The sequence below is a fragment of the Pinus tabuliformis genome, chromosome 7, assembly GCF_031772625.1.
Source record: "Pinus tabuliformis cultivar Carrire ecotype Pingquan chromosome 7, CPIR1, whole genome shotgun sequence".
NCBI lineage: Eukaryota > Viridiplantae > Streptophyta > Pinopsida > Pinales > Pinaceae > Pinus > Pinus tabuliformis.
The window spans coordinates 773,093,658-773,113,908 of record NC_142293.1 but is presented as its reverse complement, the minus strand read 5'-3'; the positions used below and the strand labels follow the sequence as shown (position 1 = coordinate 773,113,908).

Here is a 20,251-nt window from a genome sequence, read left to right as displayed (position 1 = left end):
GTGCATTAACTCCACAAATTCAAATTTCTCAGTCAAAAGTTGTTGCATTTATGTTAAAAAAATCGATTTCCTTGAGTGGGCCATGTATTTATGATGCAAGGTAACAAATCATCCTCCAACTTGTCTTTTGACTCACTCCTTTGACTTGAGATAATTTCCAAGTCATTTCCATGTCATTTTGTCACATGGAGCGATTTATTTCTCTCCATTTAATTTATTTCTGGTTTAATTTATTGTCATATTTCCCACTAAACTTTGGAAAAGTGGGTTTTGAGGGTCTATAACACATTTTTAAACCCTCAAAATGTGTTATAGTAGAAAGTTGAGGGTGAGAGATGTAATTTTTACTACTCATACCCCATACAACTTCTCGAGACATCACTTATTACATTTAATATACAAATTTTATTCTGATTTCTACCCTGCGGGAAATTTTAAAAATTAAAAAATGACCTCCTAGACCTAACCAAATTCCACGAAAATTTTGGTTTGATCTAGTATGGTAATATACAATGACCCTAGACACTAGGACTCACCCAAAGCCTCACCATCAAACCGTACTCCAGCTTTGGGGGTTATGCTTGGAGGAAAAAACTCAATTAATTTAATTATTAAGTCCTCGTAAGAAGATGATAATAAACCAAGTGAAAAAAACCTCCTAGAGTAATACTCACTTGATGATAAGGTCTCAGGTTACCCAGGCCTGTTACATGACTTGACTCCTCATACTAGTATCACTTTTACATTATCCCCACAGGGATTATGGAATTTGAGTACAACAAAAAATGATAAGAAGAAGAAGTAGAGTTGAAAAACTATGGTAGTATGATGATCTCTGATGGTACAAGCATCCTTTGGTACATCCTTGGACGTGGAGTCTTCAGAAAATCCTCAAGGGCCACTCTAGTGGTCAACACGGCCAAATGCTCTAAGGACAATCCATGTGCAACCTCCAGATTCCCACAACTTTTGAGACTAGTCGGGAGTCAAAACTCTCTCACTTGACCACCAGAGCAAATGCTACAGCTCCCTCCAACTCCCGACTAGTCGATGATCTTCTCAAAGGTTGGGGTCAGACTTGAGGTCAAGTTGGGATTCCCAAACTCCTCGCGCCACCACTAATTGGTCCACGCCCGACAATTCCACAAACCCTCACGCAAGTCAGGCAGAATTGTTCTATGATCACACCTACATAAATCTCGGAGGCCAACCTTCGACCACAGGTCCACAACACTAACCAGGACGAAGTAAAATACAAAGCTATATATTTATTTTGACTTTCTTCCTTTGTAAAGATCCTTCACTCAGCGACCAAAGTTTTCTCTCCCTAAAGGAAATTGACTTCTATTGGTCAATTATCCAAGATTCAGCTACGTTAATGTCGTGCTTTCAACTCAAGAATACTGGACTTCCAAAACAAATCTCAACCCAACTAAATGGACAATATTTGAAGTATGTAATAAATTTCTCAAAGGCACAATTAAAATGAGAGCTCGTTCCTTCTTTTTCGGCTCCTCTACTAAAAGAATAAGAACCACAAACAACTTAAATAAAAATCCAACAGTAATTAAACTCACATCAAAGCTTTCAGGCCATAAATGAATTCATTCACTTCTTTTTCTCAGTCTTCCCTCGCGCCCGCGAGGTCTTTTTGATAACATATATATGCAATATAAAGAAAAGGAATATCTTCTAACCGATAGCAGTGATGTTAGCAACAGTAGCCAATCTAAATTTGACAACGGGCATTTCTCTAGAAGCCCTTTTAGACACGACTACACCTATCCTAAACAAAAAACACATACACTTACCAGAAAATAGGCGATTTGTACACATGTCCCCTCCAAGTACCACATAGACACAACATAATGAAAAAAAAATCAAAAAAAAAAAATTGTAATCAAAACGCGGAGTGATGCTCCTGCATCAAAAAATTATCTCAAATATTGTGCACAAGTGCTAGGCTCGTAGAATTATTGCAAGGGATATGTTCAGACAACGATTGTTAGAGAGGGCAATTTGTTTAAGCTAAAAGGCCAACCTATTCGAGAAATGGAAAGCAGAAGAATGGTAATAGAGAACAAAAAGTGGGAAGTTCCAAAGGTTGAACAAGTAAGGGGATTTTGATCTGGTATTTCCAGATACATCACAAAAAAAAATTGTATTCGACATTTAGAGCCAACAAGTGTGGCTCATCATCAAGACACTACTAAGAAATATGATCACCCTTTGAAAGACAAAAAGGTGAGAGATGCAAGGTTAAGAAAAGATAAAGAGATGTTAGGTAAACGTTAGGTGATTAAAAACATTAATAATAATAATTAATTTAGATGTTCATATTAATTAATTAAAAATATAAAAATTAAATAATCAAATATATAAATATATAAGTATAAGAATATAAATAAAATAACAAATTATAAATAAGAAAATATAATAGTATTAATATCCTTAATGTAAGGAAAGGATTCAAATGGTCAAAATTGGTAATTAATATAAATCATAAAGAGAACCAATTAATAGTTAAAAATAAAGAGATTATTTAATTAGTAACAAAGTTTTAAGGGTCATTATAAAATTTTAATGTAAGGAAATAATAGTGATCTAAGAAAATGAATATTATATTAAAAATTTAAATAACAAAATAAATATATTACTATTACTATCCTTAATGTAAGAAAGTCAAGGCCCATAGAGGTTTGGTCTCGTGGCCTTAGCGGACGATTTGCTAAGTCGTCCGTGCCGTTGTGTAGGTCACGAGTTCGAGCCTCGTCTTAACCGAGGGTCGTTCTTGTGGGCTGGGCGGTTCTTCCTAGAGGTTATAGTGGCAGCCGGTGGGATTCGACCCCGTGTAACGCGAGTACGATACCACCGTCGTTGCCGATTCCGCTAGTGAACAAAAAAAAATAATATAAGAAAGTCAAGAATTGAAAATAAAAAATAAAAAAATTTAATCAATACAGATGGTGTATATATATAGTCTAACTTATAGACAAAATGGCATTTTTCAAAACATTTTTTTGTTAATTTTAATCAAAATCCAGGAGAGATTTTTAAAAAACTTGAGTTTAAGTTGTTTAATTTGTAGAATTTAAGTGGCCCTGGGATTTTTCAAGGTGTTGAATCCATTTATGCATTCAAAAACGTATTTTAAACAACAAAAATCATAATCTTGCTTGTGATTGTATCACCAGATTCTAGTGAAAAAGGCTATTTCATTTATAAGTTAGACTACACCTATATATATATATATATATATATATATATATATATATATATATAATGATAGAAAATTCAAGGAAAGAGATCAATATCTAAAGAATAAAAGAGTCTTCAAATTAATTTATCAAGGAGAATGGAGGGAATCTAGAAAGGCAGGGAAAAAAAGGAGAAACAAAGCAATCAAAAGGGAGAAAAAAGAGAAGGTTAGCAATAAGGAAAAGGATTTACTTCAGGAGGAAGAAAAGCTAGAAGAGAGGGCAAGAATCCAAATCCTGCTAATCTCTCATCCGTCATCTTTGTTCAGATTGCCAACTCGTTTTTCATTCTCAATGGCTTCTTTGAACTTCCTATGAGTATAGTATTCGATTTTGGCCAGCATTTTGTAGTCTTCAATGCAGATGTGGTGCTTGGTTTTCCGAGCATGTTCAACTAGATCTGAGGAACGGGACCAACTATGCTTAATGTCAACTATATGTTCCTAAATCCTTTGCTTAACAGAATGACCTGTCTCACCCACATGGGGAGCCCCCCATGAACACAGGATTAAGTAGACCCCTTTGAAGCCATTAAGATTGAAAAATGAGTTAGCACTCTGAACAAAGATGACAGATGGGAAATTAGCAAGAACTAGATTCTTGCCCTCTCTTCTAACTTTGCTTCCTCCTTAAGCAAATCCTTTTCCTTTTTCTTATTGCTAACCTTCTCTTTTTTCTCCCTTTTGATTGATTTGTTTCTCTTTTTTTTCCTGCCTCTATAGATACCCTCCATTCTCCTTCCTTAAAATTTTATTTTATTTATTTATTTATTTTAATTATCCTATAGATACAATGTTGTTATATTCTTTCAATTTAACCCTGATAAATTAATTTGAAGACTCTTTTATTCTTTAGATTTTGATCTCTTTCCTTGATTTCTCTATCCTTACATTATTGATATCATTATATCTTTCTATCAAAATATATATATATATATATATACACCATTTGTATTGATTAAAAATTTAAATTTTTATTTTTAATTCTTGACTTGCTTATATTTATTTTGGTATTTTAATATAATATTCATATTCTTATATTTCTATTATTTTCTCACATTAAAATTTTATAATGACCCTTAAACTTTGGTACTAATTAAATAATCTCTTTATTTTTAATTATTAATTAGTTATCTCTTTATGGTTTATATAAATTATTTTGACCATTTGAATCCTTTCCATACATTAAGGATATTATCAGTATTCTATTTTCTCATTTATAATTTGTTATTTTATTTATATTATTATATTATTATACTTAGATCTTTATATATTTGACTATTTAATTTTATATTTTTAATTAATTAATATGAATGTATTAGTTAATTAATCTTCTTATTATTATTATTATTATTTTTAATCATCTAATGTTTACCTAACATCTCTTTTCATTTTCATGACCATGCATCTCTCACCTATTTAACTTTCAAAGCGTGATCAGATCTTTTATCAGCATCCTAATGATGAGCCACAATTGTTGGCTCGAAACGTCGACTAAAAAAAAAAAATTGTAATAGATCCGGAAATACTAGATCAAAATTGCTCTACTCACAAAAGTCTTAACTCTGAAAGTAGAGGGAGGAGAAATCAGAAAATCCTTCAAAGTTTGTCAAGAAGGTTTCATGATATGAGATGGTTTTGTAAGATGTTTAGGAGCAAAAGGCTTCTAGGAGCAAGTCATTGAAGAAGATTTAGAACCAATTGACAAGGAAGGCTTCCACTTTAGAGGGAGCAATCATGGTAGTGGATGGAGTGTGGGACATTGTTTCAAGATCGAAGGTAGAGTCAATTCCAGGTGGTAGAAGTATCTCCCTCGCTAAGAGGGAGTGTTGATGTCTGGGCATGCAAAAGTTGTCTAATATGTTGAGAAATCAATGTAGATGTAGATTAGGTCGATTCCTCTTACTTGATAATTACTTGTGAATATTTGTTGGCCTTTTATTACTTTTATTTGTCTTCTTTATGAAGCAATTACCAAGACATAAAATACATGAACACAAAGAACACAAAATACAGGCTCCAAGCCAGCGCAAAACCCCTGCAAGGGGAAAACCCAGAAGTAAAAAAATAAAAAATAAATTAAAAAAAAAAAAAATATATATATATATATATATATATAGAATCAGATCAAAGTGAGATATCCAATACCCAAAGACCAAGACCAAGACCTCCTAAGGTATCAAGTCAACACTCCTTCAAACCCCTCCTTCAGTAAGTCAAAGTTCACAAAGTCAACAAAAGTCAAATCTGCTCCTGCTCAAGATTTCAGCCCTACAACTAAGATCTGAAATTTGGCCCTGTAATTTTTGGTCCTGCGGTTTGTATAGTTGCCCAGAAATTCGCACATGTGGAATCTAATGCAATCATTATCTTAGTCATTTGAGTTGTCCAAGGTGGAATTTTACTGCGGTTGCAAAAATTAACACTGCTCACTCTTCCTGTTGAAATCACTGAATCTGGCAAGCTGAATTTTTTTGCCAACCTGCACTGAAAAATCAATCTGCCCAGCAATTTGATCTGTCTAGATTAGGCTCTGCGCAGCCTCCAGAAATTTGTCATGTTGCTCCCTCTGAACAGTGAATATATGCTTTCGCTTTTGAGCTTCCATGTCTGATTAATCACACTCTGATACCATGTGAAATTTTCAAATCTGAAATCCTATTGGAGCAACTGGTATTATTTCTTCTAATTGTTAATTAAATTAACAGTTTATTGTTATGGCAACAACGAAATAAACACGCTGCAATCTTCACAAAAATACTGTCGAAAATAATAGCGTTGGAAACTAAGAAATGCTAGCACACACCCATAAAATATGACAAATATTTTTGGACAAAAGTCCCCAGAAAAAGCCAACTTAGGAAAACCAGTGCAGCAGCTAAGGGTTTTATATTATTAAGCACCAGTGAATTTATCTTATTACAATCTAGATGTCGAATATTGGTTATCCTGCAAAGAAAATACAGGAGAAAATATCTGGGGAAATTACCCTCACTTTCAGCAATCTTGGCACATGACTACCACTGAAAATCAAGTCGTCCACCTAGCCTTGTGCAGCTTCTGCGTCACCCTGACGCAGTCTGCTACACACTTAGCCTGCACTCTCGCTGCCTACACTCGCACTGCCCGCAAGTCCTCACACTGCCCGGAACAACTGAAAAATCACATTGTCCTGCCTACTACTGACTGGGAAAACGCTTCTCCGGTCCTCTAGAACCTCTACCTGACCTCTAGAACTGAAAACGTCTTCTTCCTTCAGCAAATCGAACTGCCCCCGGAAGCTTTTGCGCTGCCTCTGCGTAGCTTCCTAGAGAAATTTCGGCCTCTTTGCAAATGCACTCACCAGATCTGGAAATCTTCCTCTGACTTCATTGTCCCTGCCCCTCTCTGTCTCAGCTTCCTTCTAGCTCGAACTCTTCCGGTTGTTGCCTCTGGAAAATCGAACTGCCCAAGGAAATCAATCTTTGTGTCTCCACAAGCGTGTTCTCCATCTACCCATCGACTTCTTCTTATAATCTTTCGTTGGACCTCCAACGGCCAAGATTAAAACTTAATCAAGGGCCCAAATTATTTCCCAGTCGATCCGTGTGAGTTTTTAGATGATTCACACTTTATCTCAATGAATTCTGATTAATTAATAGGATTTCTTACGTTTAGACTTAGGAAATATTAAAAAATAGGCTAATAATCTAATTGAGACACTTCTAGGTCGAATTTCCAGAAACCAGTGTTCCACGAGGACTCGCCCCCCTAGGGATCGAGTTTCCTAGCTCCCCCGCGCTCCAGGGACTTAGGGACGAGAGGGGATCATTTCCCCATGCTCCCAAAAAACAAGGTACACAGGGGGATGTGCCAGGGGGTCGTTTCCTTTCGCTGAGGGGTCATTTCCAAAAAAGGGATCGTGGGGGGTCGAGGGGGGTCCGATTTTTGTAAATGAAATTTTTTTTTATCATAAATTTAATTTTTGTTTATCGCAAGGGTTTCATTTAACTTTTAAGTGTGTTTGGCATTTGTTGCCCTCCCTCCCTCACTCCATTCGCAACAGACACCATCACACCGCTAACCAGCACTCCCCGTCGCCATCGTTGCTGGTCCGCTGGAAGGCTGAAGCCACACTACACCGTCGCCATCGTTGTTGGTCCAATGAAGGCTGAAGCCACACTGTAGCCTGCACCTGAACGCTGAAACTTCAAACACCATGGACGCCTATCACCTGAACCATCCGCTGACGCTGGTCCACCGAACGTTGAAGCACCGTGGACGCTAGTCCACTGAACGTTGAAGCACTGTGTTGACTACTACCCAACCACTGCACCGTGTTCACTTCTACTGTTGCCTGACCAGTGACCACCACACCGTGCTACTGCTACCTCTCCATCCCCCATCGACAGTCTTGAGTCAAGTTGTAGCCTGTAACGGTAAGTACCCACAATCCACTGTTGTTTTTAAATTTTTTCCATTTTTTTTGTAATTCTCAGTCCTGTAGCTGCGTTTTTATTTTTTCTCATTTTTTTTTAAACTTGACTGTGTTTTAAAAAAAAAAAAAATTGAAACTTCACTGTTTTTTTCAATTTTTTTTGTAAATTTTAATTTTTAAAATTTTTTAGAAATTAGTTTTGACTATGTATTAATTTTAGGCTGCATTTTTTTTTCTTTTTTTTTTAAACTTGACTGTGTTTAAAAAAAAAAAAATTCACTGTTTTTTCATTTTTTTTTTGTAAATTTTATTTTTTTTAATTTTTTTGTTTTGATTGTGTATTAATTTTAATTTTTTTCTTGTAAATTTAGATAACAACAAACAAACAAACAAACAAAAATCATTGTTCAATGTGTGTGCTGTAGCCTGTTAGTATTAGTCAGCCTGTGTAATGTTTTTAAATTTTTTTATTTTCATTACAGGCTGCAACCTACATTTTGATTTGTCATTCAACTTACAAAGTTACAACTATGAGTCAGAGTCAGACTTCTTTTGGGAACAGTGAGAACAGTGACAGCAGCTATAGTGGTAGTGAGCCACAAGATGCACAAGAAGTTGAAAGCGGTCACAGGGGGCAAGAACCCAGAATAGGCATGGTGTAGATTCTGGAGGCCCACCAAGAGAGCTAGAAAAATTTGCAAAGGGGATATTTAAACCTCTAAAACCACTTTTAATCTATGCAACCAGACTGCCGAAAAAGAATCCAAAAGTTGGTGGTGGCTCGCGTGATTGGGTCTGCAATATTTGTGGGCATCACTTTGTTGGCAGCTATACCAGGGTGAAGCAACACATTTTGGCTATTACAGGTAAAGGAGTCAATATGTGTCCCTCAAAGAACCTGAATTTAGCTCAAAGAGAGAAACTTTGGAGGCTAGAAAGGGCAACCACTAGAAAAGGATTGTTTTCTAGTAGACATGTTGATCCATCCACAAATATTCCTCCATCCAGTGCTTCATCAAAAAAGACAAAGGTTTCTACTGGTGCATCTCGTTCTTGTGCAATGGGTGGTACAGTGTCTGGGATGTACAACATTCTAGATCGAGATGACACAGATGATGCAATTGGCAAATTTCTTTTTTCCAATGGAATTCCCTTCCATGTTGTTCGTTCTCCTTATTACAAGGAAATGGTCTAAGCAATTGCAAGAATAGGGCCTTCATATGTACCACCTGGAGAACATAAACTACGAACAACAATTTTAGATAGACAAGTGTCCAAAATTAATGTGCAAAAAGAGAGAATGAGACAAACATGGTTGAGGTTTGGTTTCTCTATTGTTATGGATGGATAGACTGACATCCGAAAACACCCACTAATCAACATCATAGTGACATCTTCAGAAGGTCCATTCTTTCTTAAAGCTGTTGGTTGTTTTGGAAAGCACAAGGATGCATCTTTCCAATTTGAGCTTCTTCGAGGAGCTATAGAGGATGTTGGGCCTGATAGTGTGGTGCAGGTTGTGACAGATACAGCGACAGTTTGTAGATCAGCTGGGTTATTGATTCAAAACAAGTATCAACATATTTTTTGGACTCCTTGTTGTGTGCATGCACTCAATAATGCACTGAAGGACATTGGCAAGATTCAGTGGATATCAGACTTGGTGACAGTGGCAAGAGATGTGCAGATGTTTATCTGCAACCACCACACCTCCTTGGCTATGTACAGGGCTCACACGTGGAATGAATTCCTCAAGCCCACTGACACTAGATATGCTAGCTATTTTCTCTTATTGGAGAGGAAGTTAGAGGTACAAGCACCTCTACAATCCTTGGTTGTGAGTTCAGAGAGGGCGAGGTGGTCAGAATCAAAGACAGACATGGGGAAGAAGGTCAAGCTTCAGTTGTTGGACAATGATTGGTGGGCAGATTATTCTTACTTGGTGTCATTCTTGGGCCCTATTGTGGAGGTCATTTGTTACACTGATTCAGATGCTCGTAGTCTTGGACAAATCTATAAGACATTTGATAGCATGGTGGGTCGTGTGAAGGTAGCCATTCAGCAGAGGGGGCCCTCATTAGAGTTCTATACATCCCAGATTTGACCCATCATTCAGCGTAGGTGGGATCGCATGAACACACCTTTGCACATGGCAGCATATGCATTAAACCCAAAATGGTATGTTGAGAGACTTGGGAGGGTGCCTCCTATTGATGATCCTGAGGTAAAGAATGGCTTCCTAGATGCAATTGCAAAGATGTACAATGAGGAGGAGGGGGCAAGATTTCGAAGACAGTTTGTTCAGTTTGCATCTCTTAGTGGCCCCTTCAACACACGTGGTGCTCAGGCAAATCGCATAGATCTAGCCCAAGATGACCTGATTGGTTGGTGGAGGATGCATGGGGATGGTGCTCCAAAGCTCAAACATCTAGCTATGTGTTTGTTGTCTCAGATTGCTAGTTCCTCTGCAGCAAAGAGGAATTGGTCCACATATAGCTTCATCCACTCTATCAAAAGGAACAAGCTTACCTCTAAAAGAACAGGGAAGTTAGTTGCCCTGCATAGTGCCCTGCGTCTTGAGCATAGGAAGACACCTGAGTATTTGAAGGGAGCAGCAACACGATGGGATGTTGATCCAAAGGATAATGCACAGGTAGATATGGAGGAGAGACTTGATGAGAGACAGATGGGGTCAGTTGGTGTGCCACTTAGCATGTTTGAGAATGCTAGTGATTCAGATTCAGATGGTGATATGGTTTATCCTGATTTATTCATGCAACAGCTGGATGCAGAGACTAGCAGGGCATTACCTTGAGGCTTGAGCAAAATTATGCTTGTTTATCTTTTGATATGTTGATGTTCTTATGTTATTCTGACTCTATAAAATTTTGACTCTTGATGTATCAGACTTGACTTTTATAATTTTATGTCAATATTCACTGTTCAGTATTCAATGTTCATAGTAGGAAGTGGAACATCAATATGGTTTAATCATAATGTATGATGTATGATTATAAATTAGAATTTTAAATTTATATGATAATGATATTCATATCAATGATCATGCTTTGCAGCGTTTCAATTCAAACCCAATTGTCATAGTGGACTCAATTTATAAATTATATTTTATATTTATAAGTTTTTAAGACCCTGACGTCCCCCCACGTTTCCTAAAAATTGGTGGGGAGCTTTTGCATAGGCCACTCCCGCGTATCCTTGCTCCCTCGCCCCCTCATCCCGGAACCTTGGTGGAATGTTGCCAGAAACGATTTATGGGTTATAGAAAGCTCATGTGTTTTAGCCTCTCCATGAAGTTTCGAGACTAGAACACCTCTGATGCTACAAAAACTAACAGATGTGTTTAATTCTGTTGGTCTGAGCAGAAGGTTTCGTTTTCTCCATTGCTTTCTCCTTCAGGTCTGTTTTGCAAGTTTTTTCATGGATGATGGAGATGTCCAGGAGCTCCATAGAGCCATGCACCACTATGAGGGTCTCATTCAAGCCAATCACTATGCTCTGCTAACAGTATCTTCCCAAATTACAGAGATTGAGCAGGTTTGCATGACTCGAACTGCTGATATCACGAGTATCCTAGTGCATCAGAAGCAGAAGCTCAATTCCCTAGAAGCCGAGCACAATATGCTGCGAAGCCTTATACTCACCCAGAGCATGGACTCTTTATCAATGGCATCCAATAACAGGGAAACAGAGAACTCATTCCAGGCTGCACTAAAGGAAGAAGAGACAGTCCAACAGTTGAGACCCTATGAAAATCAAAGGACAAAGCTCCCCTCAATCTGATGAGGGACAAGAAGATGAGGGTAGTGCCCTTGTTTTTTGTTAATGATATATGCATTTCCCAGTTATATGTATTGTAGGAGTCTATGTCAAACTGGCCACATGTAGGCAAAACTGGAACATTTGCCTGGTAGTTTGCCTGAATTCTTTTGATGCATACACAGCAAACTGTCTTATTTTTCTGACAGCAACAGGAATCAGCTCTTCCTAATCCACTGAATGCTTCAGCAGCAGCCCTTCTGAATGAATAAAAATTCTGTTTTGATTAAAAAAATAAAAATAATAACTTGTGTATTTAAGAAAACAGTTTGTAGCTATCATAGCCTAGATCCGACCAGAACTTTTGCAGCAACGTACAACCTAAACTTCTTGATGTAAATCTTATGTTTAGTAATGTAATGAAGGATTCACTTTCAATAAAAAAAAGTAAAGCTACAATATAAACATAAGTGCCTCCCTTGTTATAACCATTGTTTGTTAGAGAAAGGGGCTGTGCAGTTCTAGTCAAGAGCTTGCATACAGTGGGACCACTTTAGGCTGGGTAATCATGGTTAAATTTTGGTAGAATGTATACTAGAAGATTGGCTTCCTGCTGAAACATTTTGGTGCAGAAATTGGAAGAATTCGCTCAATGTTTTATAGACAATAACCATGGGTTTTTTTCAGAATTTTGGACTTTTAACAGTGCAATGGAAATTGGAATTATACAAAAATTGGAAGAACTTGTCTAAAATTTTTGGCAAGGCTACACGCCTTTTTAAAATGTTGGGCTTTTAACAGTGCAGTGGGATATCAATTTAACATTGGTATTTTGAAACGGGAGAAAATCATAAGTGCAGCACTGACACAAGCAGTGGCATTGTTAAAAAAATTCAAAATTTCATGAGGTTGGCATTTCCCACATGTCAAGCTGACCATTACCTGAGTGAGCTAATCTTAGAGAAGAGTTGCCTTGGTTAGGGTGCTTGCCCCATTTATATATAAGAATATATGGAGTATATTATTAAACCTTTATTCCTCCCAACCTTCTTCTAATAATATTTCTTCTACAAGTAGGACACCCATGTGTTTCTAACAATATCGGAATTTAACTTACATCAGATACAGTTAAAACTTGCCACAACTCAAGTTAGTTTAGTAGAAGTGCACTTGTTCAACCTGCCCTGAAAAAGGTTGAAGGTGGATACACAGGGATTCACTCCCACTTTGAGTAATCAAAAACTTCTTGTGGCAGTTCAGTTAGCACCAAAGAAATAGAGAGTTGCTGAGAAGATCCATCTGTTGCGTCATTGTTGATTTTGAATCTAGAAACTCTAGATAAACCCATGCATAATGTTTTGATTTTGAATCTAGAAACTCTAGATAAACTCTAGATAAACATAAGTGCCTCCCTTGTTATAACCATTGTTTGTTAGAGAAAGGGGCTGTGCAGTTCTAGTCAAGAGCTTGCATACAGTGGGACCACTTTAGGCTGGGTAATCATGGTTAAATTTTGGTAGAATGTATACTAGAAGATTGGCTTCCTGCTGAAACATTTTGGTGCAGAAATTGGAAGAATTCGCTCAATGTTTTATAGACAATAACCATGGGTTTTTTTCAGAATTTTGGACTTTTAACAGTGCAATGGAAATTGGAATTATACAAAAATTGGAAGAACTTGTCTAAAATTTTTGGCAAGGCTACACGCCTTTTTAAAATGTTGGGCTTTTAACAGTGCAGTGGGATATCAATTTAACATTGGTATTTTGAAACGGGAGAAAATCATAAGTGCAGCACTGACACAAGCAGTGGCATTGTTAAAAAAATTCAAAATTTCATGAGGTTGGCATTTCCCACATGTCAAGCTGACCATTACCTGAGTGAGCTAATCTTAGAGAAGAGTTGCCTTGGTTAGGGTGCTTGCCCCATTTATATATAAGAATATATGGAGTATATTATTAAACCTTTATTCCTCCCAACCTTCTAATAATATTTCTTCTACAAGTAGGACACCCATATGTTTCTAACAATATCGGAATTTAACTTACATCAGATACAGTTAAAACTTGCCACAACTCAAGTTAGTTTAGTAGAAGTGCACTTGTTCAACCTGCCCTGAAAAAGGTTGAAGGTGGATACACAGGGATTCACTCCCACTTTGAGTAATCAAAAACTTCTTGTGGCAGTTCAGTTAGCACCAAAGAAATAGAGAGTTGCTGAGAAGATCCATCTGTTGCGTCATTGTTGATTTTGAATCTAGAAACTCTAGATAAACCCATGCATAATGTTTTGAGAATTCTAGTAAGCCTAGCTATAAGGAACCAGTCATGAAACATAAAGACGGTACCATTCCAATTGCTGAGGATAAATACCTTGAAAACCTTGAAATAAAATGGTCCAGGTGCTGAATGACTGTGAAGAGCTCGTGGCACATTCTCATGTACACATATCAAGGGGGAGATGCTACTCAAAACCTTCTAAGGATTGATTGAAAGGGGAAGAGTCCAATCTGTGCACAGGAATCATGCTGTGTTACCGGATCCACAAGGCCTTGATGTTGGATCCACGGATCCACATTTCGGATATGGATATGGTTATGGATCCACCCAGATCCACGTAGGATCCGCCACGTAAATAGATCCTTCAAACCTGGAATTGTATCCCATGCTACTGAAATGGATCCTGTGCCTGCTTGCCCTCACGTGCTGGATCCCAAGCAAATAACATTGAAGTTTTTGGTTTTTTTTTTATTTTTTTTAATATTTGTCACCGCATTGAAACCATAAAAAGCAAATACCCTTTAGATTTTTAGTTAGATCACTTATTAATAATATGTAGGCTGTATAGACATATAAGTTACTAATTACCTATAGGCTATATAGCACATGATAACGCTAGTAGGAAAGGTCTGACACATCAAAATTTTAATTTTCAATTTTTGATAATGCTAACAAGAGTGCTTTGAGACAATATACATGGATAATCATATATAGTGTACAAAAGATAGCTGTGTCATTAATACTTTAATTAGATCAATTCCATCCAACTCTAGATGAGGAATTCCCTTAAAACAAACAGATACGTAGACTATAGCATGCTCTCAAATAGTGTATAATATTCATGTACCACTGTAACTAGATGGGAATTTTCAGATTTTGAGGCTAATTTCAAGGAAGATGACAGGTTGATCATGATGTAGAGTTGAAATATTCAAATGATGAAAATGTTGAACATGTAGACCGATTTTTGCACATGCAGTTAGACCCACTCTACATCATCATTTCCATAGAGTGATCATTGATGAGACACTCAATTTTGTATTTACAGTTATTTTTTTCGTATAAAGCGTGATGCATCATGATTTCAGTCTTCAGATTTATAAGTTATCTAATGATTTCAGTGCTAACGTTGTGATTCTTGAATGGTTTTGATTTTTAACTCTGAATATGTTTTTTTTTTTTTATTTCAAAAAAAAACAAAAACAAAAAAAAATTATTGTATTGTGTATGTGGTGTTTCCCCGCCGTATTTGGATCCTGGATTTTCAAAAATCTGGTGGATCCAGATCCCTTTCCATTTCGTGGTAACTTAGAACCAATGGAAAAAAAAGGAGTTTGGCGGCTATGTACATAAGCCCACAATGTTTCCAGAGAACTGGAGGAGAGAGCCTAATCATCAGGCATTCCCCATAACCAAATAAAATTTTAAAACAACCTAAAACCTAACTTAGAGATGTAACCCTTGTCTAAATCAACAGTATAATATCTGTCTTTAGGCTGATACTATGAAGGGTTAGGATGGGATCTATTACAATTTGTTTTTTCCTACTGACACAAGTGATGAACATAAAAACAATGATTTATGTCCACAACCAAAGAAAAATATTAATTTTGCCAAAAACATACGACGCATATTCCACCAAAACTATTCTTCCAGAGACCACTTGATATGAAACAACAATGTCTCTTTTGCAATGTGTAGCAAGATGTAGATTGCGGGAAAAAAAAATACTAAGCAGGGACCTTAAAAGACAAAGCATCTTCATTGTAGATTATGTTGCAGTCAAACTTATTAATCAAGTACAACCAAAATCAAAAGGTCAACACTGAATACTTTATCATATGGTACATGGTTTATTTACCTCATCCTCATTGCATTCCTATCTGCCTCTGCTGATGAGGCTATTGACGCCATTGCCTGCACCATAATCAATCCAAGTAAATCTTTTGTAGTATGTTCTAGACATTATCATTTTCTAGAGACATGATAAAAGTTTTAAACATAACTAGGACAGCCATATAAATGAAATGGCTGCTAAATTTCGATAGCCATCAATTCATAATAAGTGCCAACACTTATTTCATACATCTCAAGTTGCTAAAATTGAAAAAAAAAAATCATAAGAATTAACTAAATTATAACTTTATTTAAAATAATAATTATTATTAATAATGATTAAAAGAATTAATATATAAGTTACACATATACATTTAAAAAAAAACATGTAACAAGATTGTTAACTATGGAGTTTCACCCCCACTTTATCATAGAGATTCTTAATTTGTAAATAGATTTTGTTATAATACCATGGTTTACCAATACCACATGCCCAAAACACCATAACTCATTTCATATGACACTTGTTCATATGACATTTTTTTAATTAATGAGTTTAATTAGAAAAATGCATAACTACTTTGGAAATAAATCTCAGCCTTGACTTTTTGTAAAATACTAAGAATATTCTAGAATACTCTATGGAGGTTAAATCCCTACCACCCACCTAATAATTATTGATAATTAATTAAAATTATGAAAGCCCTATTGGCATAAATATCTATTGTCTAGGAAATGCTTCTACAAATTCCTAATTTATTGCAGCCCTATGTTTTCAACTAAGTAGCTAGGATTTGTGGGGGTGTTGGTGCATCGATAGGAATGAGGATGGGTATGCCATTTTTGAAATCAAGGTGCATAGTGGTGCAAGGAAGAATGTGTTACACATAAAATATGTAAAACAGAAGCAAAACTTATGTAAAACTGAAACAGTTGAAAATTAAAAAGTAATACAACATGATTCATTGACGAATTATATTATTATCACTCAACAACCATAATCAATTAACAATTTCACACTCAATCCTCAAAATGACAAGAAAATAAGAGTCATAAATCAAAAAGATTTATTTGATTCAAACTTCAAAATCCAAATGTTCAAACTTCAAACAAGTTCATCAAAAAATGCTCAATAGTGTTTGCTTGAATCAAAATTAAAAAATCCTCTCTAAGGACTTCTCACTCAAGTTCATCAAAAAATGCTCAATAGTATTTGCTTGAATCAAAATTAAAAAATCATCTCTAAGGACTTCTCACTCTAAAGCACTAGCTCATTTGTTGGATTTCTAATTGCAGGCAGCTCAACAAAGCCATCTGGTTCAATCTTCTCATCCATACATATAGCATCATCTATGAATTGGTCTCATTTATTGGAAGAACCTTGTACCTTGGGTCTTTCCAAGCAAGAAGCCAATGGGCACTATGAATGTAGACCAGGTTCCCTGCCTGTATAGATATATCTCCATCCCTCAAACAAAACAATATATATATATACCCTACAACTGCCCTAAAACCTAATTTCCATCAATTTAATGATCCCCGCTTTATCATGGGTGTGTGAAAATTTCTGAATCTAACACATCAAAAACCCCTACTGCAATATCTGGTTTACTATCTCCTACTTGTTCTTTACATTAACAAGTTATTTAATAACATAAATATCGAAGTAGACACAATTGCAGCCTTCACAAATATACAAATCAACAACTGAAATAAATTGAGACAACACAAGGGACACCGTTATTTTTGGACATTCATCCCCAAAAAAACCCAGTGCGGGAAAACCGATGCAGCATATAGAGGGTTTTATTATTAAGCAGATTCTGAATACAAATAGGGTGCCAGAAATGGCTCACCCTTCAGAGAATATCCTTGGCAACAATACCTCTATCCGGAGACAGATATTCCGGCAAATCAACAGTCGGATGAACAATCCTCCAGTGACTGTGGTTGTTCCTTGTGCTGGACAGCGAAAGCTACTCCACGGACTCCTCTGGAACTACGTCACCCTCTTTAGAATTGTGTCACCCTCTCCCGGCTAATCTGCTCTCAGTCTGCCCCACAGGCTTCCTCAGCGCAGCCTCTACGGCTTCTGCGTCAGCCTCTTGGCCCTCTGCGTCCTCTGCGTTGGCCTCCTCAGCCTCTGCGTCAGCGCTTCTTCGGCCTGCGCTACCTCTTCCAGCACTTCACTGCCTCTCTGCTATGTATTCTTCAACCTTGGATGGAAATCCCTTGTTGAACTGCCCCTCGCTGCAACTGATCACTAACTCGATTTCCTCAGCAAACCCAGCCCCAGAAAATCGAATTCTTGATCTCTCTTGGTGTGTCTCCAACTAACCCTCAAGCCTCCTCTTATACTTCTCCTATTGACGATTCAACAGCCGAGATTAAGTTCCTAATCAATGGTTAAGATTAGAACTAGCTTGATGCTCGTCACTTAGAACTTTCTCACCCATTTTACATTAATACACATTAATATTTTTATTTTCCTAAGTTTAGACTTAGACTTAGGGACTCATTAAAAATATTAATTATTGTAATATCTCTTCATCTGGGTGGAATTTCTCCAAACGATTTCTGAGTCTTGGAGATCTCATGTGCCTTAGCCTCTCCACCAAATTTCATGGTTAGATCACATCCGATGCTACCAAAAATCAACACTTCCTCTTAGCGAGGAATGTGCTCTAGTAATGCTTCACCATAGAAACATCACACTGATCCTCCGCATCGGTACCTGTGTTGATGCTTGGCCTGCTGCCTCACATCCACTGCACTGTTGCTTCCTATACTGCTGCCCATGACACTGCCACTACCATTGCTACATCTGTACTGCAGCTCCCTCTCAACATGCTGCATCATGCTACCCATAGCACTGCCACTGCTAACTGCTGCACTGCAACTCAGTTACCAAGAAGTAAGTAACTGACTTCACCCAAATACTAACATCTCAATCAGTCTAGAAGCCTTGTGATGTTGAAGCTACCTCTGCTGCTATCTTGTGATCCCTCTGTTGCCACTACGCTGCTGCAAACACCTCTGTGCCTTTCACACTGTTGCAACCTCCACTGCGTTGCTACAGACTTCTGAATCCTAGCATTGCTTTGTCGCTCCACCACACTTTGCCCCACCCGACACCTGTCATCATGCTACTGTCGTTAAGGGCTCCCGTAGCCGTATGTGATCCAAGAGTTTGGGCACTTCAAGGATCCTGCCCCTGCATGTAGTCCTCTTGACTACAACTCAATGTCTCCCCACTTCTTCTCTAGAGGCGCATGAGCAGTCATGGCACAATCATCATCAGTGTTGACATCCTTCTCCGCCTTTGTTGGAGGTGCCTTTGAGTCGGAAACTTCTCCCTTGCCTTTCTTCCTGGGGCATTGAGATGCATAATGTCCCAGCTCCCCACAGTTGAAGCACTCGACCTTGGAGATATCTTTCTTCTTCCTCTTATGAACCCCCAGTTGTCCCACAGATGATAGAGTTGCATCCTCTTACTCCTCTTTCTTGATTCGAACTCTCTTACCACTACTCCCCGCCTTGGTCAACCTTGTAATATTCCTAATTAGCCACGGCTAATTGGAATATTCAATTTTGCTCAATTTTGCCTTCTATAATTATTAATAAATAAAAAAAGTGAGGAAAGGGGGACATAACTCACTTTATGAATAAAGTCACTCCCTCGTAGCACAACGTTGTAACTTAAAAGGGGAGCCAAGGGAGCCCAAGGACCACGTAGAGAAGGGGCCCACACAGACACTTGGAGGGGCTGCGCAGATGAGAAGGAACACGTAGCAAGAGAGAGGCTACGTTAGAGGAGGTGGCCTTAGGGTTTTGAGAAAGGCCAACTCTATAAAGGAGAGAGGAGCCTCCTCATTTTGATCATTCGATTATGTTGCATTTGAGCTAGTCATTTCAACTTAGAGCACGCTGGCTGTTTAGCCTATCTGCAGCACTGTTTAGTGCATCGAGTGTCTCTGTTCAGAGATCTCACCCTTAGCCCCGGGGGACTTCGAGTGCCTGCTCGGGCAAGGTAGTTTCATCAGTCTTTTGCAGGAGGAGCGATCTTTGGAGTTGAGGAGGAGCTGAGCATCTGATGACTGCGCAGTCTTGAGAGGGGAGGACGCAATTGCTTTGGGTAGGAACTCAGGACTGGGGTTTGTGGAGGATTTGAGCTGGGAGATTGAGCTAGGGATCAGCCCTTGCATATTGGAGGATTTTGGCAGAGTTTCGGGTAGAGTTTTGGAGGATTCTCTTCAGGTGCAGCGCAGAGCCTTGAGGGATTGCGCAGATCCCCAAGGGGGTGATTTTCGGGGGTCAACTATTTTAGAAAAGCTTTCTGGGCTTTTCTGGGTTTATTGAGCAGACGCTGATTCCAGAGTTTCAGCATTTTCTGAGGAGGGGAACAGCCCCAAATCCTCATTTGATTCCAGCAGTAGCAGCAACACAACAATTCTCCGACAGTTTGGACGCAGTTCAGAGAGAGGCCATTTCCCTACCATTCTGAGTGTATTTCTTCACTTGCCTTGTGCAAGTCAAGGTGCCACCTGTCTAATCACCTCTTGTACTCTTTCCATTACTCAGTATAATAAAATGGCTTAGAATTTCTCTCTGCATTTCTCGAGTACTTGCTTATATTCCATGTATACATTATTGTATGTTGCATTACTGTTATTTTTGTTTTATATC

General features: G+C 37.7%; 1 protein-coding gene across 1 annotated transcript in view; it reads right to left on the bottom strand.

The window, feature by feature from the left end:
- Positions 1-20,251, bottom strand: part of LOC149249867 (DNA-binding enhancer protein-like protein) — a 109,179-nt gene that overhangs the window by 35,909 nt on the left and 53,019 nt on the right. The window contains exon 2 of the mRNA XM_089458809.1: positions 15,591-15,648. Within this exon, the coding sequence (XP_089314935.1) occupies positions 15,591-15,648 (58 nt within the window). The remainder of the gene's footprint in view (positions 1-15,590; positions 15,649-20,251) is intronic.